Genomic DNA, 27,131 nt, shown 5'->3' with positions numbered 1-27,131 from the left:
CAATCCTGCCCCTTGTTAGTACATATTAATATCAGATTTTTTAGTCTCAACTGATGGCCTATAAAAAGGTGTCTCATTATCAAGGTGTTACACAAGAAACATCTAATGATGGGTAAAAGCAAAGAGCTCACTCAAGACCTATGCAACCTTATTTTTGCAAAACATACTGATGGCATTGGTTACAGAAAGATTTCTAAACTTCTGCATGTTCCAGTGAGCACTGTTGGGGACATAATCCAGAAGTGGAAGGAATGTCATTTCACCATAAACCGGCCATGACCAGGTGCTCCTTGCAATATTTCTGACAGAGTGAAAAGAATTAAAAGTCATCCAAGAGCCAAGGACCACTTATGGAGAGCTTCAGAAAGACCTGGAATTAGCAGGTACAATTGTTTCAAAGAAAACAATAAGTAATGCACTTAACCGCCATGGCCTGTATGCACGCTCACCAGGCAAGACTCCATTGCTGAAGAAAATGCATGTTTAACCACTTCAGCCCCGGAAGATTTGGCTGCTGAATGACCAGGCCATTTTTTGCGATTCGGTTGTGCGGCGCTGCACCCAGACAAAATTGACATCCTTTATTTCCCACAAATAGAGCTTTCTATTGGTGGTATTTGATCATCTCTGGGGTTTTTATTTTTTATGCTATAAACAAAAAAAGAGCGGCAATTTTGAAAAAAAACACAATATTTTGTACTTTTTGCTATAATAAATATCCCCATTTTTTTTCAAATTTTTTTCTCAGTTTAGGCTGATATGTATTCTTCTACATATTTTTGGTAATAAAAATCGTAATAAGCGTATATTGATTGGTTTGCGCAAAAGTTATAGCGTCTACAAAATAGGGGATAGATTTATAGCATTTTTATTATTTTTTTTTTTTTTACTAGTAATAGCAGCAATCTGCGATTTTCATCGGGACTGCGACATTATGACGGACACATCGGACACTTTTGACACATTTTTGGGAGCATTGGCATTTATACAGCGATCGGTGCTATAAAAATGCACTGATTACTGGAAAAATGTCACTGGCAGGGAAGGGTTCACACTGGGGGACGATCAAGGGGTTAACTGTGTTCCCTGTTTGTGTTTCTAACTGTGGGGGGAGGGGCTGACCTAGAGGAAATGACAGATCGTGATTACACACACATGTCCCTATTTTGCCTCTCGTGCCCGGGATCGCTCATGGCCGGCGGTCTTTGCAGCCATCGGCCACGAGCATCGGCACCCCCACAGTGCACTGGGTGGGAGCGCATGCTATGTCGCTTAAAGGAGCCAACGTATAGCTACAACGGCTCGTGGGATCTTGCTGACCTACCGCAGTATAATGATGGCAACTGGTAAGCAAGCATTTAAGCTTGTTTAAAGTTTGCTGCACAACATTTAGACAAGCCTGTAAAATACTGGGAGAATATAGTCTGGTCAGATGAGACCAAAATGTAACTCTTTGGATGATAATACACACCATGTTTGTAGGTCAAATGGCACTGCACATCACCCCAAAAACACCCCCATACCAACAGTGAAGTTTGGAGGTGGAAACATCATGGTGTGGGGTTGTTTTTCAGCATACGTACTGGCAAACTTCATATCTTTGAAAGAAGGATGAATGGAAAAATGTACCAAGACATTCTTGATGTGGGGTTGTTTTTCAGCATACGTAATGGCAAACTTCATATCTTTGAAAGAAGTACGAATGGAAAAATGTACCAAGACATTCTTGATAAACAATCTGCTGCCATCTACCAGGATGATGAAGATGAAACAAGGGTGGACATTTCAGCAAGGCAATGATCCTAAACCCAAAGCCAAGGAAACTCTTAATTGGTTTCAAAGAAAGAAAATAAAGCTGCTAGAATGGCCCAGTCAATCACCTGACCTGAATCCAATAAAAAAAAAATCTATGAAAAGAACTAAAGATAGAGGAGGCCCTAGTTTCTCCATACTGGAGGCATCTTGAAGCTGTCATTACCACCAAAGGATTTTGTATGAAGTATTAAATACATTTCAGTTAGCATGTTCAATACTTTTTCCCTGTGTCATTCCATTTAATTACACATAACTTCATTTCTGAACTTATTTGTTTTGGTTTCTTTGTATGTATGGATTGCATGGGTTGTTACTGACATGTGGTGAAAATTTAATGTCAATGGCACATTTAGAAATATATTTTCCTAGTAAAATGGTGATGTGTTCAATACTTATTTTACCCACTGTATAACCCAATTTTTTGGTAAAATATAAAATATGATGTTACGCCAAATAAATAGATACCTAACATATGCTTTAAAATTGAGCACACTCCTTGATATGCTGATAAAGCTATGCTTTAAAATCTTTTACAGGTTACCAGTTTACAGTTACAGAGGAAGTCTAGTGCTAGAATCATTGCTCTCGCTCTAACTTTCGCGGCGATACCTGTGTGGTGCGAACACCGTTTACATAAGTGGGCGCAACCTGTGGATGCGTTTACTTCTGCGCGTGAGCACGAGGGGACGGGGGAGCTTTAAAATCTTTTGCTTTTTTAATTATTTATTTATTAAATTTTATTTATTTATGTATTTATTTATTTTATTTATTTATTTATTTATTTAATTTATTTATTTGATTTTTATTTTTACACTGTCCTTTTATTTATTTTTTTAATCACTTTTATTCCTATTACAAGGAATGTAAACATGCCTTATAATAGGAATAAGGCATGACAGGTCCTCTCTATGGAGAGATCTGAGGTCAATAAGACCCCAGATATCTCCTTTACCCTGGAAAGCAAAGAAAGGTAAAAAATGGCAGTGTTTACATCTGCCAGAACCGGAAGTGACATCATAACATTACTTCTGGTCTCTCAGGATCATAGTGATGGTCGGGGACCATACGGTCCTCGACCAGCTCTATGGTAATCTGGCACCACCGCCAGAACGGATCTCCGGCTTTCCGATCGCACGGGAGAGCCCGGAGAGGCATCAGAGGGCAGCAGGAGGTGAGAGGGGGAACGTCCCCTCCCGCTACCTGTAAAAGCAATCCAGTGGCTAAATAGTCGCTAGGATGGCTTTTACATTAGAGGGAATCGCCAGCTGAAAACAAAGATATCTGAATGATGCCTGTAGCTGCAGGCATCATTCAGATATTACCACTTCAACCTAAGGACATTATATGACGTCCTATGGGTGGGAAATGGTTAATATTCAAAGCAAATTCCCCCCCCCCCATCTATGTCACCATGCTTTATTTTGTTGAGAAATTACTTAGAAAAACAACACCTAGAATTTCTGGCCGTGGTCATCTTGAGTAAGGGAAAATGATTCATGTAGCAATTACTTCCTGGAATCCGTCTGCTCTTAGCTCATGCATGCAAGCAGGAAGTGCTAAGGTGAGTAAACCCCTCCTCCCCTCCTGAAGACTCCTGGGATGTATGACATAATTTGCCTAAGCCTAAAAACCAGGACGTAACTAAAGTAATGTAAAAGAAAAAATGTAAAACAAGTAAATATGATCTACTTTCCTATCTATTTACTAATGCTAGCAGCATAAGGATTCAAAATAGTCAATGCTGATTGAGAGAGTGAAGTTCCACTTTAGCATTCAATGTCTATGGTCACAACACTCTTTGTATTATACCAAGAATTAGTAAAGTCAAACCAGGATGGGATGTAACAGAGTGATTGTCCTGGTCGTGCACGGTGCAAAGATGTATACATGACAATAGCAGCTGAACATATTTACGGATCCTTTGACTGAGTCTGAGATTGCCCTGTGGATCCCCATATACACCGGCCCAGATATGTGGGGAATAGGCTCATAGGGACAAGGTGCTTTACCAGGGTAAGCCCTACCAAAATACCCTCCTCACGCTGAAGGCTTGTTGCCTGGTATGGCTCAGGGGTTGGGGATTGGGGGGCGATTTTCAAGATTCACGTCTTATTGACTTCAATATGATTTGCATTACAGCTCACAATTTGAACCCAAGCAGGTTCAGTCATCACTAGTAAATATACAGTATATGTATTTGTGAATACAGGTGTTTGACTAGAGTTTTACTTTAATAAACCAGGTCTAACTATATATTGTATATACTTACTTGCATTTCTGCTGTTCTGCCAATAAATCATCAAATACTAAAAAAAAGACAAGTATATATAAAAAAAAATATGACGCACTTATAAATGTAATTTTCACTTTCATAACAGTAAAACATTATTGTATTTCCAAGACAATGGCTAAATTTTAAATATATTATGTGAAAAGGTACAGGCAAACATTGGATCTTGATTCATACAGTTCTTACCAATAAAGATGATATACTTGAACAAATGACACATTAAACTGACATGGTGGGGGAGACTTACTAAAACTGGTGAACACAAAATCTGATGCAGCTCTGCATTGTAGCCAATTAGCTTCCAGGTTTTAACCCTGGCACACATTGATGCTTGTTTGAAATTGTGCTACTTCATTGGAAGTAGCACGAGTTCAAATTAGTAGGTCAGCGCAATTTCAGGTTCTACTTGAAAAACATCTGTGTGGCTTTCCCATTTCACTGTGGGAAAAATAATCTACAAGTAGTGTAGACTTCAAATAACTTCTAATTTGTCCAGGAATGGCCAGCCCAGCAAATTCAACCCAAGAGCTGGTCGTTTGATGCTAAAAGAAGTCTCCAATAACCCCAAAAATTCATCACTGGCTGTTTAGGTACCTTAGGAACCTGATAGTCTTTATGACTTGACTTTTACATACAGAAAATATATAAATGTTAATTGTTATTGTGATTGTTAACTAGGGATGCAACGGATCAAAAAACTCACGGTTCGGATCGTTCCTCGGGTCAGGAGTCACGGTTCGGATCATTTTCGGATCAAAAAAAAAAAAAAAAATCTCCCCCACTGTAATATCCACAATCTTCCTATTGACAGGGTGTGGCAGAGTATTGGCAGGGTATTGGTGGGTATATTGGCAGGGTATATTGGGGGTATATTGGCAGAGTATTGGCAGGGTATTGGCGGGTATATTGGCAAGGTATATTGGCAGAGTATTGGCGGAGTATTGGCAGAGTATTGACAGGGTATTGGCATAGTATTGGCAGGGTATTGGCAGAGTATTGGCAGGGTATTGACAGGGTATTGGCAGAGTATTGGCAGGGTATTGGCAGGGTATTGGCAGGGTATTGGCAGGGTATTGGCAGGGTATTGGCAGAGTATTGGCAGGGTATTGGCAGAGTATTGGCAGGGTATGGCAGAGTATTGCAGAGTATTGCAGCAGGGCATTGCAGAGTATTGCAGCAGGGCATTGCAGAGTATTGCAGCAAGGCATTGCAGAGTATTGCAGCAGGGCATTGCAGAGTATTGGCAGGGCATTGCAGAGTATTGGCAGGGCATTGCAGAGTATTGGCAGGGCATTGTTGACATCCGAACTCTCCCCTCCACTGTACAGATCAGTACACAGAGGGGAGAGAGGAACCGGCGTCATGACATGACGACGGTTTGTTACAAGTGATCGCTCCGTCATTTGACGGAGCGATCACGTGCTAAACGGCCTCCGGGTGTACCAAGATGGCTGCCGCTCCGGAGCTAGGCCGAAGCCGCGGCCCTTCCTATGGCCGAGGCCACAGAGCGCTCCGCGGATCGCCGGTGTCCCGATCCGCGGAGCTTGATCCGTACGGGTCACGTATCGATGACGATCCGTTGCACCCATATTGTTAACCTGAGCTAATGAGAGCTTCAAAGTCAAATACTGTACTGCATACCTTATGCTTTTGTGAATTTACGCTAATATGCACAACACATGTTTAAAATATTGGAGCTTACCAGTCCTTGGATGGTAATGCCCCGTACACACGGTCGGACTTTGTTCAGACATTCCGACAACGAAATCCTAGGATTTTTTCCGACGGATGTTGGCTCAAACTTGTATTGCATACACACGATCACACAAAGTTGTTGGAAAATTCGATCATTCTGAATGAAGTTACGTAAAACACGTACGTCGGGACTATAAACGGGGCAGTGGCCAATAGCTTTCATCTCTTTATTTATTCTGAGCATGCGTGGCACTTTGTCCGTCGGATTTGTGTACACACGATCAGATTTTCCGACAACGGATTTTGTTGTCAGAAAATGTTATATCCTGCTCTCAAACTTTGTGTGTCGGAAAATCCGATGGAAAATGTGTGATGGAGCCCACACATGGTCAGAATTTCTGACAACAAGGTCCTATCACACATTTTCCATCGGAAAATCCGACTGTGTGTACAGGGCATAAGCCTTCAGGCCTTTTCTCTTTATTTTTACCTAGTGATACTGAGAATAACACACTTCGTATCCCTCACTCACTCCACTATATCTATGGAGGCAGCCACAGCTGTTACCCAGGCTTGACTACAAATATGTCCTTCTCTCTTTGTTTCCATTCTTTTGGGGGGTAGGACATTAGTTTACAGGAGAAATTGTGATACTTGCTATAACGTTTCTGAAAAAAGAAAAATTCAGCCACCACATCTGACTGGTAAATTGCGATATATGAAATGTTGGTTCTTAGGTTTAGATATGGTTTAGGTACCATTGTGAATGTCTACAGCTTCCTTTTGGACAGTTACAACTTAAACATTTAGGAGGTAAATTAGCTGATATTACCTTTACCACTCAGGTCAAACGTTCGCTTATGAATGTCCTTGCCATCAGACAGTTCCAGCATGTACAAGCCCCGATCTGAATCTTTAGGATTTGTAATGTGCAGCCAAACCTGTTCCATTGTGCTTCCTGATTTAAGTCGATCTGTACTGCTTAATTTCTTATCTCTGTTTGCAATAAATAATGAAATAATATTTTTTTAAATGTTAATGAACTGAATGTTTTTCTTCAAATTATATAATGCTATTTTTGTAATTCATAATCAAAATCATCCAAACTATGGAAGATATTCATAAATCAATCATCATGACACCTGAGTGAGAAGCTTCTGACTGCAGCACTCCTCTTGGAATTCCAGCTCCCAGGAAGCATGCTAGTTCCAGGGCAGTCTCACCAGTTACTGTGCAATTAACTAATTCACAGCCCTGAAACTAACAAGAAACCTGAGGTTGCAAATGAGCTGTTTTCTTCAAGGAATTTTCAGTGCATTACTAGGTGATTACATGTTGGCTTTAACATGGTAGAATATTTTCCCTGAAATCTAAATACATAATGCCCTACCACAGAAAAAGGCATCATGTATAAATAGTATCTGCCTTACGGTAGCTGAAGCAAAAAATTACCAATGACAAAGAATTTGAGGCCAGCTGTTGTTATTATCAAAGTTGCTGTAAAGAGCACTCTCCTTTGAGATACATTTTTTACATTAAGGACAGACAGTTTGGCCACAATGAGCACTCTGTGCTCAAAGTGTTACAAAACCCACAACAGTAAAATCAGTCTGTATAAGCAGTGAAGCGTACTTGTTATGCTCACTGTGGAGCCTAAGGGGTTAATCCTCTGCATTATGGAAAAAGGTTGCTTAATCCTGTCTTCTCTAATCCTCCTCTCCTTCCACAATCCCCTATCCATCTCCTGCTAGCACAAAGCCTTGGAGGAACTCTGCACATGCTCAGTTTGTTGTGTACTGCTAGAGAGTTTTTTTGTTTTTGTTTTGGGATGCAATGTGATCAGCACACAGCCAATCAGCACTGTCCAGACAGAAAGTCAGGGGTCCTGCAGCCTAATAGGACAACCAGAGGAGAATGAAAACTCCTCCTACAAGCTTTAACCAGACACTGATAGAAGTCACAAGACTGCTATATACTGCTGATGAGAAAAGGTATTTAGCAGTTTATATTTACTAAAATAATTACATTTCCATGTTGTGTGTACTGTGGGAGACCAGATATAGTGAATGCAGTGTCCTGGGTTTAGTAACACTTAAATAATGTACACTTATATGAGGGTACAGCTAATTGTATTAGTTATTAGTTAAAGGAATACTGATCAACATACTTGTGGTGCCACACAGGATTCATGCTCTCCATGAAATATTTCACATCGCTGTAAATCTTTATTCCGTCAGCTGTGCCTTTACATTTCAGTGGGGAGGCAGACATTGCTTGTAGAAGACAACATGAAATTGGTCAGTTTCACCACTTGACTCCCAGGCCAATTCTGACACTTCTCACATATATGTAAAAATTTACTTTTTTTTTTTTTGCAAGAAAATTACTTAGAACCCCCAAACATTATATATTTTTTTGAGCGGAGACTCTAGAGCAGGGGTCACCAAACTATGGCCCTCCAGTTGTTCAGGAAATACAAATCCCATCATGCCTAGCCATGCCTGTGAATGTCAGAGTTTTGCAATGCTTCATGGGGCGTGTAGTTCCGCAACATCTGGAGGGCCATAGTTTGAAGATCCCTGCTCTAGAGGATAAAATGGTGGGTATTTAGATTAGTTTATGTCACAAAGTATTTGTGCAGCAGTTTTTCAATCGCATTAAAAAAAAAAAAAACATTTTAATGAATTTTAGTGCACACAAACACTATATTATACCTAATTTTTGGTAAAATATAAAAGATGATGTTACGCCAAGTAAATAGATACCTAACATCTTTATCCTATCTACCTTTATCACAGAAAATCACAAATTTTGCATCATCGCTAGAGCAGAAAAAGAAGGGAAATCTTCCAATGGGGAGACTAGTTCTGGTAAATAACCCCTGTGTCAACCAGTGATTCCCTCACTTTGGAGGGATTTCCTCTCACTTCCTCTTTTGGATATGGGATATGGGACATAAAGTGAAGTTTCCCTAATGGGACAAAGATGGCAAAAAAAAAATCTGATAGGGATTATAACCTTCACTTATTCTATCCAAAATAATAATAAAAAAAAGTTTTGCCTTTAGTTCTACTTTAAAGCAGTTGTATACCCGCACATGTAAAAAAAAAAAATAAAAAAAACCCTGTAAGACAAAAGCATAATGAGCTAGTATGCACCGCATACTAGCTCATTATGAAATACTTACCTTAGAATGAGGTCCCTGTATCGCAGCCCGGTCCACGCCGCGGAAGCTGACATTTTGCCCTCTGCGTTTCTTCCGGGTTCACGGTTCTGGTGCTGTGAGTGGCATGCATGCGGGTGTCTTCTTCCCGGCAAGGTCCAGCAGCGTCTGCCGGATCTTCAGCCGGGCATTCACAGGGCATGTGCCGCTGACGTCAGTGGCTGCATGCAAAGTGAATATCTCTTAACCGGTTCAATACAGGGCAATTTCACCCCCTTCCTTCCCAGGCCAATTTTTAGTTTTCAGCGCTGTCGCAATTTAAACGTCAATTGCGCGGTCGTGCGACGTTGTACCCAAAAAAAATTGACGTCCTTTTTTCACCACAAATAGAGCTTTTTTTAGTGGTATTTGATCGCCTCTGCGGTTTTTATTTTTTGTGCTATAAACAAAAGAATAGCGACAATTTTGAAAAAAACACAATATTTTTTACTTTTTGCTATAATAAATATCCCAATTTTTTTTTTTAAAAACACATTTTTTCCTCAGTTTTGGCCGATACGTATTCTTCTACATATGTTTGGTAAAAAAATCGCAATAAGCGTATATTGATTGGTTTGCGCAAAAGTTATAGCGTCTACAGAATACGGGATAGATTTATGGAATTTTTTAAAAAAAAAATATTTTTAATTTTTTTAGCGGCGATCGCGATTTTTTTTGGTGACTGCGACATTATGGCGGACACATCAGACACTTTTGACACATTTTTGGGACCAATCACATTTATACAGCGATCAATGCTATAAAATTGCATTGATTACTGTGTAAATGTGACAGGCAGTGAAGGGGTTAACCACTAGGGGCGGGGAGGGGTTAAGTATGTTTCCTAGGGAATGATTCTAACTGAAGGGGGTGGGGACGCACTAGGGGAGGAGACCGATCAGTGTTCCTCCGTTCTGGGAACACAGATCGCTCTCCTCAGAGCTGACAGGCTGTGGATCTGTGTGTTCACACACACAGATCCACATGCTGGCCCGGTTAACGGGCAATCGCGACTGCCCGGCGGACATCGCGGCCGCCGGGCACACACACCGGGTCCCGAGGAACGCGGCGGGCGCGCGTGCGCGTTCCCGGCGGCGCGCACGTGCCCCCTAGACGGCCGGGAATCCCAGGACGTCATATGACGTCCACCCAGGATGGGAGATCCCATCTGTGGACGTCATATGACTATACGCGGGTATTGAAGTGGTTAAACCGTACAAGTTTAGGAGATATTCATTTTACTTACAGGTAAGCCTTATAATAGGCTCACCTGTAGGTAAAAATTTAAAATAAGAGTATACAACCGCTTTAAGGTTAATATTATTTTTTCACTTTGTTTAACATTTTGATGTGTATCTAGATATATAAAGATTACAAAACAAAATACAAACAAAAGGGTGTGTTTATTTACGTTTTACCCAAGATTCACAAAGTTAAATTGAAAAATGTTTACATCTTGGGTAAAAGTTGTGTTAATCTTGGTTAAAAAAAAGATAAATTGACCCCAAAATGTTGAATCACGGCCACCATAGTCACTCACAGTCACATTCTTCTATGCATGGTCTAAACACTTACCACTTATTCTACAAATTTCCTGCATTATATCTTCAAAACCTAAAAAAGATAAAAAGTGAACAAACAGCAAGAAATTATTAAAAATTGTATTAACAAAAGAGCATTCTAAGATTAGTTTGTGTAAGGAAAAAGTTAAAGGAGTGAACAGATAAAAGTATCTCATAGGGCAGCACAGTAGTTAGCACCTTTGCCTGGCAGCACTAGGTTCGTCAGTTATGCCCCTTTCACACAAAGGCATAATGAGCTAGCGGAGTCCGCCAGCTCGGCGGGAGATTGCTCTGTTGATCTCCACTTAGCCGGTGGATGACAGGTCTGTGAGCGGGGAGGGGCCTGTCAGAGCCCCGCTGATCTCTATGGAGAGATCGAACGAAAACGAACAGCGTGCCCGTTTTCATCAGATCTCATCCGATCCGATAAGATGGGTGGCTAACATATCGCCATAAGTCTGTCTTGAGCGGATCGGATGGCAGATGAGTGTCAGCGGACACTTCTCCGTTGACATTCAGCTGCCCATAGGAGTCAATGGATGGCCTGCTCGGATCCGCCTGAAGAACGGACAGGCGGATCCGATTGAGCTTATCCTGTGAAAGGGGCCATAGAGTCTCAACCATGACTGTGTGGGTGCCCTCTGGGTACTTTGGTTTTCTCCAAAACTCCAAAGACATGCTGGTAGGTAAATTGGCCGTAATATGTGTGTGTATGAATGTTAGTATACTGTAGCGCGTGGAACCTGTAGTTTTATGTAAGCTTAGTTGTATAGAAGGTTTTGTTTTTGTTAATATATTTTAAAACAAAAAAAAACCATGGGGAAAATACTGTGTGAGGGAACCCAAAAATGGATCACCTCTCCCAAAGCAACAGTCACAATGGCAGACTAGGAGGATCGAGATAGTCTGCAATAAAATACTTTAAATACATTCATTTAATAACTAATAATATGTAATAATTCCGTGTAATAATACATAAAAGAAAGAATAAGCAATATTTCTGTATAAAAAGAGATAAAACCATTTCCTTGAAGGTGCACAACAAATAAACTTACATAGTCTTCAGTTGAATGATGATCATTACCTACCTTCTTTGGTAAGATCCATTTCAGTCGTGTCGTCTCCCCTGCTATCTTTTACCACGGCTTTGTAAAGTCCTTTATCTTCATTTGTAAACTAGGTATAATTACACACAGATTGACTCTTATGCAAAATCTGCCAATCATAGGTGTAGAAGTTGATGAAGTAGTTAAATGTCATTATTTCATTATCTCCACTACTAAACATTAATGAGGTGATTTTCCAGTGGATGATTGGAATACAAAAATGTATTACTTTGAAGCCAACAGATGCCTCCCTTTTTTACCTATAAATTTGCCAGGTTGAATATACATTAGTAAATATGCTTTTCTCTTTTTTTTGTATTTTTTCCATTTTAAGTGTTGCAGTGTGGGTTAATATAGCTAGCATCACACTGGAGTCAGGCCACTTGTTCTCACACATGGGCAGCGGACAGGGTCTCCAGCGTTCTGACACCCCTTTTTGCACACTGCTCCATTCAACAGTGATTTGGCTAAGCATGCTCACAGCCCGGACCCGGCTTTAGCAATCCTCCACTTAAACATAGAGAAATTTCAAACCGACTTCAGACCAGTCATAACTCACATACTGTTAGAGACATGCTTACTGATCCTACGCAACTGGCAAACCACCACAGCCATAAACATATCAGACATCACTAAAGCCGTGCACAGAAACTACACATTCGAACGTCTCAGCGATTAACTCTATGCAATGTAAACCATTCGACAAATGTTGGTCTATATGGCCCAAATAATCTTGATGACCTACTAGGTTACTTCGTTGAGTAGCCTTTATTTGTTTATGAAGATTTTTTATTGATAGCAAATACACAAAAACGCTTTTCAGGATATATATTGGTTGAATGTGTATATCAAAATACCCTCTGTACTTTGTACTATGTTTATTTTTGAAATATTCAATAAACAACGTTGAAATAAAAAAAAAAAAAAACAGTGCTTTGGCTGTGCAGCCCTCATAATCGGAGCAGCATGCAGATGGACTGGCCAGACCGCTGGAGACCCTGGCTACTACTTGAGAGCAGCAGTTCGACTCTCAAGCATCAGTCTGACTGCATTATAGTAAAACTAGGAAGGCTTCAAGTCTTGGGCTCTAATTATTTTCAGATTATGTGGTAAACAAACACAATTAATGGAAACTGGATTGGTCTAACACAGCCAACTGTTACTTTTCCTGGGGTTGTCTGTAGAGGTCCTAGACCTAGTGTCCATAGAAAGCCATATCAGACAATGATACGTTTATGACTTTGGGTGCCCTTAGCTCAGTTAATCTGTGTTTGGTTTGAATAATCAAATGCATATTTAGAAAAGTGCATCTATAGCCCAAACCTTTTTTTAAAAAAAACTTTGTATAGTCTAGGGAAGGAGTAAAACCCCTGACAGCAGTACAAACCTGAAAGGTGTTTTAACTATTCCACACTATCCGAAAATAGGTTTTAGCTTTAGATATCTTTAACATTCCACCATGCATAACTGGGTGTTTGAAGTGAAGACCAGATTTCCTTAGCTAAGTGAAAAAAATACTCATTCTCTAAGTATTGGATATGTGTGTTTGTGGGGGTACCTCTGTTTTACTGTTGGCCAATAGCCTTTTGCTCCCAGGATAGTAGTCAGGAGTGTCTTCTGTGCAAATGGCTAATAACACATATAAAATACAAGCATTCATTTCAATCTGCATAGCTAGAAAAATGTTTGTGACAATTTCTTAGCAAATGTCTGATTGCAGCCCATGGTAAAGCCCAGCAATCTGATAAGTACAATACAACTCTTTGTATAAAATATTTAATAAGATATATATTGCTTGTTATGAGTGCAGCATCTCCTTTTATTGAACTTACCTTTTTCATTACAAGTGTCCCTGACCCAGTTTGATTATCAAATTGTCCATTAGATAGTGGTTTCTTGTCCACAGACCACTTGAGCGTGGTCTCTGTTTTAGTATTTTTCACCTGCAAAAAACAACTGCTGTAAAGCCAACAAAACTCTATCATTTCAGTCAGGCTGTTTTATCAAGTTGACCAGGAGACCATGAAACACCTTAAAACAGAATTATTTACCAATGCTAGTATTTTTTGATCTGTGTGTCATAATGGTGTTTGCATTTTTTCAGGTAATCTAGCATTTTCTAATATGATGTTGATTTATTGCCCATTTGTGTAATGATCAAAGAGCACATTTCCCACTATTTTTTGAGTCAATAAAATTCATAACCAAAATAGCATTTCCATTATAGTGGTAGATTTCTGCAGCTGTTATCACAATCACAACTCTAACCTTTATGATCTGCATACAAGAATGTTATAGTGTATGGCTAAAAAGTAAAGGTCTTACTGGCAAATACATATGCATAAATTATTTAAAGGATTTTTATGGTCACAACATGCACTTTTATTCTATAACATCTGTATTGTAATAGTCAGGGGTGTAGATAAGCAGGGGATAGGGGGGCCCAAGCCCCCACCCCCAGAGTGTCTGTGGTGATGCCAGCTAGAGTTGACAGTTGCTGCGCATCTGAGGCACTGCACTCCTGACACCCCTTTCTGCTTGGGGGGGAGCTGTACTGGTGGGGAAATTTGTACAAAGATTTGTAATGGGGGGCTGTAGGATCTGCACTGGTGGGAGATGTGCTGGGATGAGAATCTGTACTGGGGAGCAAATCTGTACTGTCTGGAGGGGAGACCTGTACTGGTGAGTGCAAATCTGTATAAGGGGGTGCTGTATGGGGGAGGGAGACCTGTATTGGGGGAGGCCTGTACTGGGGGTATGCTGTACTTGGGGGGGGAAGATCTGGACTGTGGGGGAGCTGTACTAGGGAAAATATCAGTGTTGGGTGGAGGGGACATTTTACTGGTGGGAGGAGGGGAGATCTGTATGGAAGGATTTAAGCTTGGGGAGGGAGGTAATTTCCTGTTGAACTCTGTCTACTGATCTGTGCTTTTTGAACCCCTCCACTCTCTGCTTTACAAACCCCTGACAGGTGTTAGACGCTTACTGATTAAAGAATATTTTTTGGGTGCAAGGACTGTGCCATATGTTACAGTGTACACAATGAGTGGATTCAATTTTTAAGCTCCTCTCACTGTGCAGTTTTGCAATACCCATAATTTGTGTGTGCCACTTAAATGTTTTTCACTAGGCGCCCAAGGCTGAACAACCTCCTGATCCCATGAAAAAAAAAAAAAAAAATCTACCACCTCAGTACCATGGTAATAACAATACAAATATTTGTTATTTTTGACAATCCAGTATGAGCGTACTCAAAAAACTCCTTTCATGTTGTTTTGCCTCTCTGTTGGTCGTTTCTTTTCACAACTTCCTGGATTCCCTGAATGCTTTGCAGCCTCTCCTCTGTATTTTACTTTAAATTTCTAAGGACTACATATCTCATGGTACCTTGCTGCCTGCAAGCAGCGATTCCTGTACTGACTCTGCCCCCTTAAACGCCTTCTCTCAGCACCTCTGTAGAAGGCAGGTGTTCTATCAGATTACTGCTACCCATCAGATTGTGTAACGGAAGTGACTTTCTGATCAAGAAATACTTATGCCCCGTACACACGGTCGGACATTGATCGGACATTACGACAACAAAATCCTAGGATTTTTTCCAACGGATGTTGGCTCAAACTTGTCTTGCTTACACACGGTCACACAAAATTGTTGGAAAATCCGATCATTCTGAACGCGGTGACGTAAAACACGTACGTCGGGACTATAAACGGGGCAGTAGCCAATAGCTTTCATCTCTTTATTTATTCTGAGCATGCGTGGCGCTTTGTGCGTCGGATTTGTGTACACACGATCGGAAATTCCGACAACAGATTTTGTTGTCGGAAAATTTTATAGCCTGCTCTCAAACTTTGTGTGTCGGAAAATCCGATGGAAAATGTGTGATGGAGCCTACACACGGTCGGAATTTCCGACAACAAGGTCCTATCACCTATCACACATTTTCTGTCGTAAAATAAGACCGTGTGTACGGGGCATTACTGCGTATGCGCTATGCGTTCCATTGTGCTTTGCGTTTCAAACACTTCATGATCTAAAGGGTAGCGGTAATCTGATAGAACACCAATGCGGACATCTTACTGCAGCCAGCTACATCTTCAGTTTCAGGGTAACTTTAGCAATAAAGTGAGCGTATATAAATAAATATAGTATATTGATATCTGTCATGCTGTTTACATGTTTAATGTTGAAAGCCTAAAGGTTTAGTGCTGAGCAATGCAAGGCGTACCAACATGGCCTCCGCCACCTTCCTTCTGCTGGCGTTCAGCTTCTTTCAAAATGTAACATAAAAACAGCATCACAGATGTCAATATACTATATTTATTTATATACGCTCACTGTATTGCTAAAATTACTCTGAAATTCAGGACATAGCTGGGTGTAGTAAAATGTCCACATGGTTGTTCTATCAGATTACTGCTACCGATCAGATCATGTGTAGTGGTGCCCCTGTGGGGTTGCTGAGTATAGAAGTTCCACCTGTCATCCTGCACAGCCCAGCATTCACTTCCAGTCACTCTTCACTGAAAAATGAACAGTCCACCAGCTTGTTTTTGTTGTTTTATTGAGGGGATAAAACTTAGAAGGCGGAAAGGGAACATGGGATGCCCAAATAATTGACTTTAAACAAATGAAAAGATATTTGGAATCTGTATGTGCAGTCTCTAAAGCTCCATACTCCTCCAGCACATCACTTATGAGTCAGCTCTGCTTCCTCTACTGCACAATGCCTAATTCTTGACACAGCTAGCACATGGTTAGGTCCCACTCTGAATAGTCCTAACAGTTAAGGATTTGCCATTTGCTGGCAGGGGTCTGCAGTCCCAATAGCAACTGAAAAGAGTCTTTTTTTTGTGCTAACTGTGTTTTAGGTGGACTACTGGTCCTAGTCAGTCCTGTGCAGACACTGCCAACCCTCCTGGCTGCAGCGGCCTATCTCTAACGTCAGCAACATCACAGTCTCTCCCTCTGGCTCTACATTCACTCCTGGCATGTCTCTCCCAGATGTTCTGACTATGCCTGTCACTCACCGAACCACAGATGGATCCCTCCTGATGATTTGCCTGGCAATGTTCTCCGCTCTACTCTCCTGTTCCTGTTCAGGACACCCCTCATTTGGGTTGTATGGAGGGGTTCCTTCCCAGCTCTCTGAGCACTGGCCCAAGGTTGCACCCCCTCAGATAGGGGCTCCCTCAAAGACCCCGACAGCCTAACACTCCATCACTCAGTTCTTCCACCTGACAACTCCTCCCCCAGCAGGCTGACCCTGGGTATACATAGGAGGCCTGCCCCTGCCAATCCTAGTTGGGGATTGGTCAGGGCTCCCAAATACACCTCATGCCACTCCAAGCCTCTCTCCCCACCTCTTTTCTAGAATCTTCTAGAAACCAGAGGGAGGTGCCAGAGAGATGAAGCCACATGTCATTCACCTGCTGCTGCTCTCAAACCACTCTCAGCCCCCAGATCAAAAACAAACAGGCCTAGCTTTCAGCTAGGCCTGCCTAATTTTACCTGCGCTGTCCGCAACAAAAAAAACTAACACTAGAACCTACCTACCTAAGGTAGAGGGTGCTACACATGAAGTGTTTGGAATGCATAGCGCCGGGGAACGCATGTTGAAACACATAGTGCATGCACAGTAGGTATCTTTTGGTCGGATTGTCACTTCCCCACACAATCTGATGGGCAGCAGTAATCTGATAGAACCCCAGCTCTGTGAAATGTGTGACACAGCAATGCCTACTCACAGGGCAAAGTGAATACATGTCACAGAATTCAAGGAAGTAAATGTGGGATCTTCAGTAAGCTTACAAACTTCACAATCATTCATATTAATAGGAGTAGGGTAGATAAAACGAAAATACATTGTGGAAATTAATATATCAGTTTAAATTTTGACCATAGATACGTGTTAATCTCTAGAGACATCCAGCAAGCTGCACCTTTTTTCTCAGAGATTGATTTATCTGATTTTCCATAAGAAATCACAGGTCAATTGATACACTCTTTATAATGTACAATAACCAAATACTTGTGTGATCCTGCTGAAAAAGAGTGGCACCTTGCTTTAGCTTTGTGAAAGGTAAAGGCACAAACTATCTTGGCTTTGGAATGTCTGAGAAATAAAACAAAAGGTATCATTCACCTCAATAACAATCACCCTAATCTGAATTATCAACTCTAAATGGCATTGGGCATCTGAGCGCCAAATAACTTTAGGCCGATGTCACAATTGCAATCCTGACGCTTGCAAGCATTTGCTAGTGGCAGGATTGCCAAGGAGGACACAGCAGAGAGATGACACACTCACCTGCTTGCATGTGTCACTCCTTCACCAGCTAGATGAGTTAGATGTCACTCTCCTCCTGATGACTTACTAGACTTCACTGATCCAGCCAGCAAGGGAGCAATCCATAAAATATAGACAGGTGTTCTGTCTGCGACAGGAACCCAACTGTGACATGGGCCTTACTGAGTAGCAGGGCTGTCTTAATAAGTGGGCACACCTGGGCACTGCCCAGGGGTCCCAGCTGCATAGGGGGCCCCTGCACTTTCCCCAAAGCAGCTGTTCCTTGAGCCTACGCTGCCCCAAAATTGGGGGCCCCATAATGGCACTGAGAGTGATGGATACACAGGGGAGGCAGGCTGGCAGCGGTGCGCCGTGCTGTGCAGAACGATACCTATTATTTCACAGCCAGCAGGGAGGGGCAGGGCGAAAGCACCAGTGATCCTCTGACCCCGCTCCATGCAGCTTGAATGCTTGGAACTCGAAGGCTGTGGGGTAGGAGCTGGAGTGGGAGCTGCTGAGTCGGCAGCATTGAGAGTCCAGCTGTCCAGCACTGTTTGCAACGAAGGGCTTAGAATGCCCGGAAGGATGCTCCCTCCTCCGCCCCTCTTTCTGCCTGCTTGATTGGTATAGGTGAGTCCAGTGCTGGAGGTGGGCACATGGCCAAAAGTTAACATGCACTGTATCTCCACTGGAAAAGGGGGTACTACATGGATGGAATAATGGTGCTGGGGGATATCAAGAGTGTATAGGGAAAACAATGCTGAGGGGGGGGGGGGGGGGTCTGGGGTGTATAGGGGGTAGCAATGCTTGGGGTAGCTTGAGTGGCTATAGTGCTAGAGGTATCAGGGATGTAGAGAGGCCACAGTGTAGAGGGTATCAGGGATGTAGTGGGGTCACAATACAAGGGATATCGTATGGTATATGGTAACAGTGCTGGGGGATATCTGGTGTGTAGAGGGGTCCGAGTGCTAGGGGATATCTGGGATGTAGAGGGGTCAGAGTGCTGGGGGGATATCTGGGGTGTAGAGGGGTCAGAGTGCTGGGGAGATATCTGGGGTGTAGAGCGGTCAGAGTGCTGGGGGGATATCTGGAGTGTAGAGGAGTCTGAGTGCTGAGGGGATATCTGGGATGTAGAGGGGTCAGAGTGCTGGGGAATATCTGGGGTGTAGAGGGGTCATAGTGCTGAGGGGATATCTGGGGTGTAGAGGGGTCAGAGTGCTGAGGGGATATCTGGGGTGTAGAGGAGTCCGAGTGCTGAGGGGATATCTGGGATGTAGAGGGATCAGAGTGTTGGGGGGATATCTGGGGTGTAGAGGGGTCAGAGTGCTGGGGGGATATCTGGGGTGTAGAGGGGTCAGAGTGCTGGGGGGATATCTGGAGTGTAGAGGAGTCCGAGTGCTGAGGGGATATCTGGGATGTAGAGGGATCAGAGTGTTGGGGGGATATCTGGGGTGTAGAGGTGTCAGAGTGCTGGGGGGATATCTGGAGTGTAGAGGAGTCTGAGTGCTGAGGGGATATCTGGGATGTAGAGGGGTCAGAGTGCTGGGGAATATCTGGGGTGTAGAGGGGTCAGAGTGCTGAGGGGATATCTGGGGTGTAGAGGAGTCCAAGTGCTGAGGGGATATCTGGGATGTAGAGGGATCAGAGTGTTGGGGGGATATCTGGGGTGTAGAGGGGTCAGAGTGCTGGGGGGAGATCTGGAGTGTAGAGGGGTCAGAGTGCTGGGGGGATATCTGGAGTGTAGAGGAGTCCGAGTGCTGAGGGGATATCTGGGATGTAGAGGGATCAGAGTGTTGGGGGGATATCTGGGGTGTAGAGGGGTCAGAGTGCTGGGGGGATATCTGGATTGTACAGGAGTCCGAGTGCTGAGGGGATATCTGGGATGTAGAGGGGTCAGAGTGCTGGGGGATATCTGGGGTGTAGAGAGGTCAGAGTGCTGGGGGGATATCTGGAGTGTAGAGGAGTCCGAGTGCTGAGGGGATATCTGGGATGTAGAGGGATCAGAGTGTTGGGGGGATATTTGGGGTGTAGAGGGGTCAGAGTGCTGGGGGGATATCTGGAGTGTACAGGAGTCCGAGTGCTGAGGGGATATCTGGGATGTAGAGGGGTCAGAGTGCTGGGGGATATCTGGGGTGTAGAGGGGTCAGAGTGCTGGGGGGATATCTGGAGTGTAGAGGAGTCCGAGTGCTGAGGGGATATCTGGGATGTAGAGGGATCAGAGTGTTGGGGGGATATCTGGGGTGTAGAGGGGTCAGAGTGCTGGGGGGATATCTGGAGCGTAGAGGAGTCCGAGTGCTGAGGGGATATCTGGGATGTAGAGGGATCAGAGTGTTGGGGGGATATCTGGGGTGTAGAGGGGTCAGAGTGCTGGGGGATATCTGGGGTGTAGAGGGGTCAGAGTGCTGGGGGGATATCTGGAGTGTAGAGGAGTCCGAGTGCTGAGGGGATATCTGGGATGTAGAGGGATCAGAGTGTTGGGGGGATATCTGGGGTGTAGAGGGGTCAGAGTGCTGGGGGGATATCTGGAGTGTAGAGGAGTCCGAGTGCTGAGGGGATATCTGGGATGTAGAGGGATCAGAGTGTTGGGGGGATATCTGGGGTGTAGAGGGGTCAGAGTGCTGGGGGGATATCTGGAGTATAGAGGAGTCCGAGTGCTGAGGGGATATCTTGGATGTAGAGGGGTCAGAGTGCTGGGGGATATCTGGGGTGTAGAGGGGTCAGAGTGCTGGGGGGATATCTGGGGTGTAGAGGAGTCAGAGTGCTGAGGGGATATCTGGGGTGTTGAGGGGTCAGAGTGCTGGGAGATATCTGGGGTGTAGAGGGATCAGAGTGCTAGGGGAAATATGGGGTGTAGAGGGGTCAGAGTGCTGGGGGGATATCTGGGGTGTAGAGGGGTCAGAGTGCTGAGGGGATATCTGGGGTGTAGAGGAGTCAGAGTGCTGAGGGGATATCTGGGTTGTAGAGGGGTCAGAGTGCTGGGGAGATATCTGGGATGTAGAGGGGTCAGAGTGCTGGGGGATATCTGGGGTGTAGAGGGGTCAGAGTGCTGAGGGGATATCTGGGGTGTAGAGGGGTCAGAGTGCTGGGGAGATATCTGGGGTGCAGAGGGGTCAGAGTGCTGAGGGGATATCTGGGGTGTAGAGCGGTCAGAGTGCTGGGGGGATATCTGGGGTGTAGAGGTGTCAGAGTGCTGGGGGGATATCTGGAGTGTAGAGGGGTCAGAGTGCTGGGGGGGATATCTGGGATGTAGAGGGGTCAGAGTGCTGGGGGGATATCTAGGGTGTAGAGAGGTCAGAGTGCTGAGGGGATATCTGGGATGTAGAGGGGTCAGAGTGCTGGGGGGGATATCTGGGATGTAGAGGGGTCAGAGTGCTGGGGGGGGATATCTGGGGTGTAGAGGGGTCAGAGTGCTGGGGGGATATCCGGGGTGTAGAGAGGTCAGAGTGCTGGGGGGATATCTGGGATGTAGAGGGGTCAGAGTGCTGGGGGGGATATCTGGGATGTAGAGGGGTCAGAGTGCTGGGGGGGATATCTGGGGTGTAGAGGGGTCAGAGTACTGGGGGGATATCTGGGGTGTAGAGAGGTCAGAGTGCTGAGGGGATATCTGGGATGTAGAGGGGTCAGAGTGCTGGGGGGGGATATCTGGGATGTAGAGGGGTCAGAGTGCTGGGGGGGATATCTGGGGTGTAGAGGGGTCAGAGTGCTGGGGGGATATCTAGGGTGTAGAGAGGTCAGAGTGCTGAGGGGATATCTGGGATGTAGAGGGGTCAGAGTGCTGGGGGATATCTGGGATGTAGAGGAGTCAGAGTGCTGGGGGGATATCCGGGGTGTAGAGAGGTCAGAGTGCTGGGGGGATATCTGGGATGTAGAGCGGTCAGAGTGCTGGGGGGATATCTAGGGTGTAAAGGGGCCATAGTGCTGGGGAGACATTAATCTAGCAGATATATTATATGCACAGGACTGCTTTGTTACTTTATGTATGTAGTATTTTCCTACTGTTTCTTTGCTGTACAGAATGATTGTTTATGTAGTTACTGTGAATCTCCATCAAAAAAGGGGAAGCTCCGATTGTCTGCCTCCTACCTACTCGATGTCTGTGCTGTCTCCATTGTAGGGGCCCCAGAGCATTACTTTGCCCAGGGGCCCATGATGCTATTAAGACGACCCTGCTGAGTAGATTACTGTTCATATTAGAATATGTTCATAATGATCATAAAAATAAACAAAATGTCATACCTTGCACATCATAATAACGTGGCAGTCTTCTGTGACCTTCCACTGCAACTGCTCCTCAAAATGTGGTCCTAGCAGGACATAGACATGATTAACCAGTTTGTGGATTGGCCTGGCAAAATAGTGAACTGTGTCTGAGCTATTTATGGTGTCTTCTGTGACATTCCCATTACTCATCATTAGATCATTTATGCCCGTATTTGAGTTAAGATCCAAAAATGCAAAAAAAATGTATCTAGGTAGCTGTATTTGGTTGATATATATAATGGTAATGTTCAGTTTATGAATTTCGTCTTTATTTCACACGCCTTTATATTTTTTCTTCACATTTACATGCAGATTATGCTGTCCAGTAAAAGTGACTGTGACAGGGGTCGGGGCTAATCATACTATTTCCAGGGGTGCCTAAAACCGTTGTCTGTCATTCAGATCTTGTTTAAAGAAAATAACTGTTGCAGCAACTGCTCAAGCACCCTGGCAGTATTATAGTTCCTGTTGTTGTCATTTTTGTTGGACACCTTGGTACCTTTTTGCAGTACTCCTTTATGGGTTTAACATCCAAAATATATTCAGATACATCAAAGAGTGTAGCTAAACTCCTTTGAGCTCTATTGCAGAATATGCTGTATATCAGGCCCATGTGACATCTACTATACACAAATGCCGCACACAATATAACAAGCCTTATAGTTATAAAAACCTCTTTCAACTGGTGTTGCTTACACTGGTGTGATAAGGAGAAAAGAGATTAAAGTAGTTGTAAACCTCAGATATGAAATCTGAACAAAGCACATCCTTTTATACTGTGTACTGTACTTGTCTCTGTTTAAAGCTGTGTGATTTCTCTCTGTTATCTATATGAGTAACTTCTCACAGATTTTCCCTACATCAGAGATAAAAAGGTGGTGGGGGAGAAGAGCTCCAGCACACAGTCTGTGATTGACAGCCACAGCTGTGCTTGTTCTCTGTAGTGTGTGGAGGGAAGGGTGTCCCTCCCCTCCAATCAGGGCTCACAGCTCTTCTCCCTTAGCTGTGCAGTGTGTGAATTCAGAACCCCTCTTCCTGCTTTCTGCTGCTGAGAGATGCTGACAGATACTGTGTGTTGTATAAAGCTGTAGAGGACAGATAGCTGCAGATAAACAGGTATAACTAATATGGGAGGCTAAACACTTCACTGGGTATATGTAAGGGTTTACAACTACCTTAAAGGGGTTGTAAAGGCAGAAGGTTTTTTTTTTTTTTTTATCCTAATGCATTCTATGCATTAAGATAAAAAGCCTTCTGTGTGCAGCAGCCCCCCTCAGCCCCTCTAGTACTTACCTCAGCCCCCTCTCTATCTAGCGATGTCCAGGAGTCCCTCGGTCATCCGGGACTCTCCCTCCTAATTGGCTGAGACACAGCAGCGGCGCCATTGGCTCCCGCTGCTGTCAATCAAAGTCAGTTAGCCAATCAGGAGAAATAGGGGGCGGGCCGAACTGCAGCGCCGCGTCTGAATGGACACACAAAGCTGCAGCTCGGCTTGGGTACCCCCATGGCAAGCTGCTTGCTGTGGGGGCACTCAACAGGAGGGAGGGGCCAGGAGCACAGAAGAGGGACCTGAGAAGAGGAGGATCCAGGCTGCTCTGTGCAAATCCACTGCACAGGGCAGGTAAATATAACATGTTTGTTATTTTTTTTTTAAATGAGACTTTACAATCACTTTAAGCATGTAACAGCTGAGGCCCTTTGGGGCCATGTTTGTTAGAGTACTTGTTAAATCAGTCATCTCTGTTTGAAACTTTTTTCACACTATTTTGCTTTCACTGCATTTTGACATACTGTATACAGGGTATATTTCAATAAAAAAAAAGATTTATTCAATTATTTTTATGGACATATTCAAGTTTAAAGGGCAAAGCTGGAGTGCATAATCAGTGCAAACAGCAAATCTGCCATAAACCAGTACAATTTCCTTCAACCGTTTGTACCAAAACTGAAACATCGTTCTGCAGAGCATTTGATCTTGCCAGCATTGACTCAACTAGTTTTGATCAAAAGCCCTTAAAATTTCATCCAGACCCGCTAAACGAGGAAAGGCAAATATAATGAAATTTTTCTTTTTTGCCTAGAGCATGCACATTTAAAAATGTACAATTATTCCAAAACTACATTCACAGTAAGCCTAGGTTGACATATACAGTATGTGTGTTCCCCGACCCCCAGGCAAAACATGCTGCTCTTTTGCAAATGCACAGGGGTGCCATTAATTCTTAATGGAACCGCTACACATCGGAAAACACACTGGAGTTGATTTACTAAAACCAGAGAGTGCAAAATCTGGTGCAGCTCTGCATGGTAGCCAATCAGCTTCTAACTTCAACTTGTTCAATTAAACTTTGACAAAATAAAAAACTGGAAGCTGATTGTTTTCTATGCAGAGCTTCACCAGATTTTGCACTCTCCAGTTTTAGTAAATCAACCCCAGTGAGTTTTTGGGTTTCTGAAACTGCTGCTCCAAGCGTCCGTCTTATTAAAAAAGGGTCAGAGACTTTCTCCTTGCATTTCCCGGCAATCCAACAAAAAAACTAAAAGGCAGTGCTAAAATCCAAAAAATCATGTTGAAATAAAAATATCATGCCCAGGTGTAACGCATGTTCAAAACACATACGATCCTACAATGTACACAGTATAAGACCACACAGTATTTTATTTCAACATGACATTTTGAGATTTAGCACTGGCTTTTGGTTTGTTGAACTTTTATGTTGTTTATCAGAACATATGGCGCGCTGTTCTGTCTCTAGATGGATACTTGGTTGTGAGCGTGGTCTTTTTCTTTAATAATTAGTATTGTGAGTATACCTATGCATAGTTACCTTGTTTTTTTTTCCATGCCTTCTTCTTCTTTTCGGACTCGTCATAAACTTTATCAAAATCTTAGAAAAAGAAAAAAATAATTAAAATATGTTTGTGTCAGAAACATTGGTCAGTGTGTCACATTTTCACTATATGATGACAAAAACGTAACACAAGCAGCAGTTTGTGAGTATTTGATTAATAAATGAACAAGTAATAAATGAATCACTGAAACAGTATCAAAAATAGAGGTGAAAAAACCAATAGCCCTGTAAATTTATAAGCTCAAGCAGAAGTCCAAAGAAAGGAATTAATCCCAAAGGAATAATAAATCTGTGTGCAATAATATAAGGTGCTCCACTTGCATTTCACACAAAAATCTAGTGCTTCTGGTGATCACTGTAAACATGCTCCACTCAAGAATGAGTGCTGCAGGCACTGGGGAGCTACAGTCCATTGAGAGGGAACCATGAATGCCAACATGTACTGTGACATACTGAAGCCGAGCAGATCCCCTCCCTTCGGAGACTGGGCCACAGGGCAGTATTCCATCATAATAACGACCCCAAAACACCTCCAAGACGACCACTTTCTTGCTAAAGAAACTGAGGGTAAAGGTGATGGACTGGCCAAGCATGTCTCCAGATCTAAACCCTATTGAACATCTATGGAGCATCCTCAAACGGAAGGTGGAGGAGCGCAAGGTCTCTAACATCCATCAGCTCCGTGATATCATCATGGAGGAGTGGAAGAGGACTCCAGTGGCAACCTGTGAATCTCTGGGGAACTCCATGCCCAAGAGGGTTAAGACTGGAAAATAATAATGACCACACAAAATATTGACACTTTGAGCCCAATTTGGACATTTTCACTTAGGGGTGTACTCACTTTTGTTGCCAGCTGTTTAGACATTAATGGCTGTGTGTTGAATTATTTTGATGGGTCAGCAAATTTACACTGTTATACAAGCCGAACACACTATTTTACACTATTTTACATTGTAGCAAAGTGTTATTTATTCAGTGTTGTCACATGACACATATATTTACATATATATATATATATATATATATATATATATATATATATATATATATATTATATATATTTATTTACGTATATGTAACTATATGTAGCACATCAACGAAAAGGTCAGTTTGGTCAAATTCAGTTGGATTTTCTTAGGAATCCAAAGACATGTTGGTAGGATAATTGGCTCCTGTCTACACTGGCCCTATTATGTGGACTGTAAACTCCTTGAGGTCAGGGACACAGTATGTATGGTATGTTCCATATCATGAAATATGACTTGTTTAGTGCAACTGATTTCTGGATGTGATCCTTTTATAGAAATACTGATTTTATTGAACAATCATATCCTCACACGTAGACCAGCATACAGTTGTAAGCTAGTGCCCAACCACTATTCTTCGTGGTTGGTATAAAATAGTTTGACTGGCACTGTACACACATATACAGTGGTTTCTGACCTTCCCCGGTAAGGGTAACACTGAGCTGGTTTGATGCTTTTCCATCTACTACTTTTGCAGTGTACGTTCCTTTATCTTCTTTACCAAAGTCTTCCTTAATTATTTCAATAAGTCCATTTTCCTTGTCAAATGTTATTTTTCGTTTCTGTAAAAAAGCAAGATAAACGGGGCTTATTCCTTATGGCAGTATGTTCTGTGGCTGTTTCCAAAGTGCAGTGAAAAGTGTTTAGACAGCCTTTTGATTCACACAATTCAGCCTCATAGCCTAGATAGGTCATGGATGTCCCCTTTTCTTCATTCAGCTTTGGCACTGAATGAAGAGATGGTATCATCACACTGCTGATTCATCGTTTCATCTCCAAATCCGAAAATGTTTCTTCACACTAAGAGCTGTGAAAATGTGTAATAGACTCCCTCCAGTGGTTCTGGCCAGCTCAGTATATTGCTTTAAATAAGGCCTGGATTCTTTCCTTATTGTACACAATATAACTGGGTACTAACACTTATAGGTAAAGTTGATCCAGGGAAAATCCGATGGCCTCTCGGGGGATCAGGAAGGAATTTTTTCCCCTGTTATAGCAAAGTGGATCATGCTTTGCTGGGGTTTTTCACCT

At 43.0% G+C, this 27,131-nt stretch overlaps 1 protein-coding gene across 1 annotated transcript in view; it reads right to left on the bottom strand.

Annotated features, from left to right (window-relative positions):
* MYOM3 (myomesin 3) overlaps positions 1–27,131 on the bottom strand; it is a 198,132-nt gene that overhangs the window by 13,477 nt on the left and 157,524 nt on the right. Inside the window, exons 26-34 of the mRNA XM_073615489.1 lie at positions 26,518–26,662; positions 25,048–25,107; positions 22,196–22,263; positions 13,503–13,613; positions 11,653–11,740; positions 10,578–10,616; positions 7,968–8,073; positions 6,633–6,796; positions 4,085–4,121 (exon numbers count right to left, since the gene is read on the bottom strand). Of these exons, the coding sequence (XP_073471590.1) occupies positions 4,085–4,121; positions 6,633–6,796; positions 7,968–8,073; positions 10,578–10,616; positions 11,653–11,740; positions 13,503–13,613; positions 22,196–22,263; positions 25,048–25,107; positions 26,518–26,662 (818 nt within the window). The remainder of the gene's footprint in view (positions 1–4,084; positions 4,122–6,632; positions 6,797–7,967; positions 8,074–10,577; positions 10,617–11,652; positions 11,741–13,502; positions 13,614–22,195; positions 22,264–25,047; positions 25,108–26,517; positions 26,663–27,131) is intronic.

This window comes from Aquarana catesbeiana, linkage group LG02 (genome assembly GCF_042186555.1).
Source record: "Aquarana catesbeiana isolate 2022-GZ linkage group LG02, ASM4218655v1, whole genome shotgun sequence".
Classification (NCBI taxonomy): Eukaryota; Metazoa; Chordata; class Amphibia; order Anura; family Ranidae; genus Aquarana; species Aquarana catesbeiana.
Note: the sequence above shows the minus strand (reverse complement) of the source record. Positions and strands in the feature narration are given on the sequence as shown.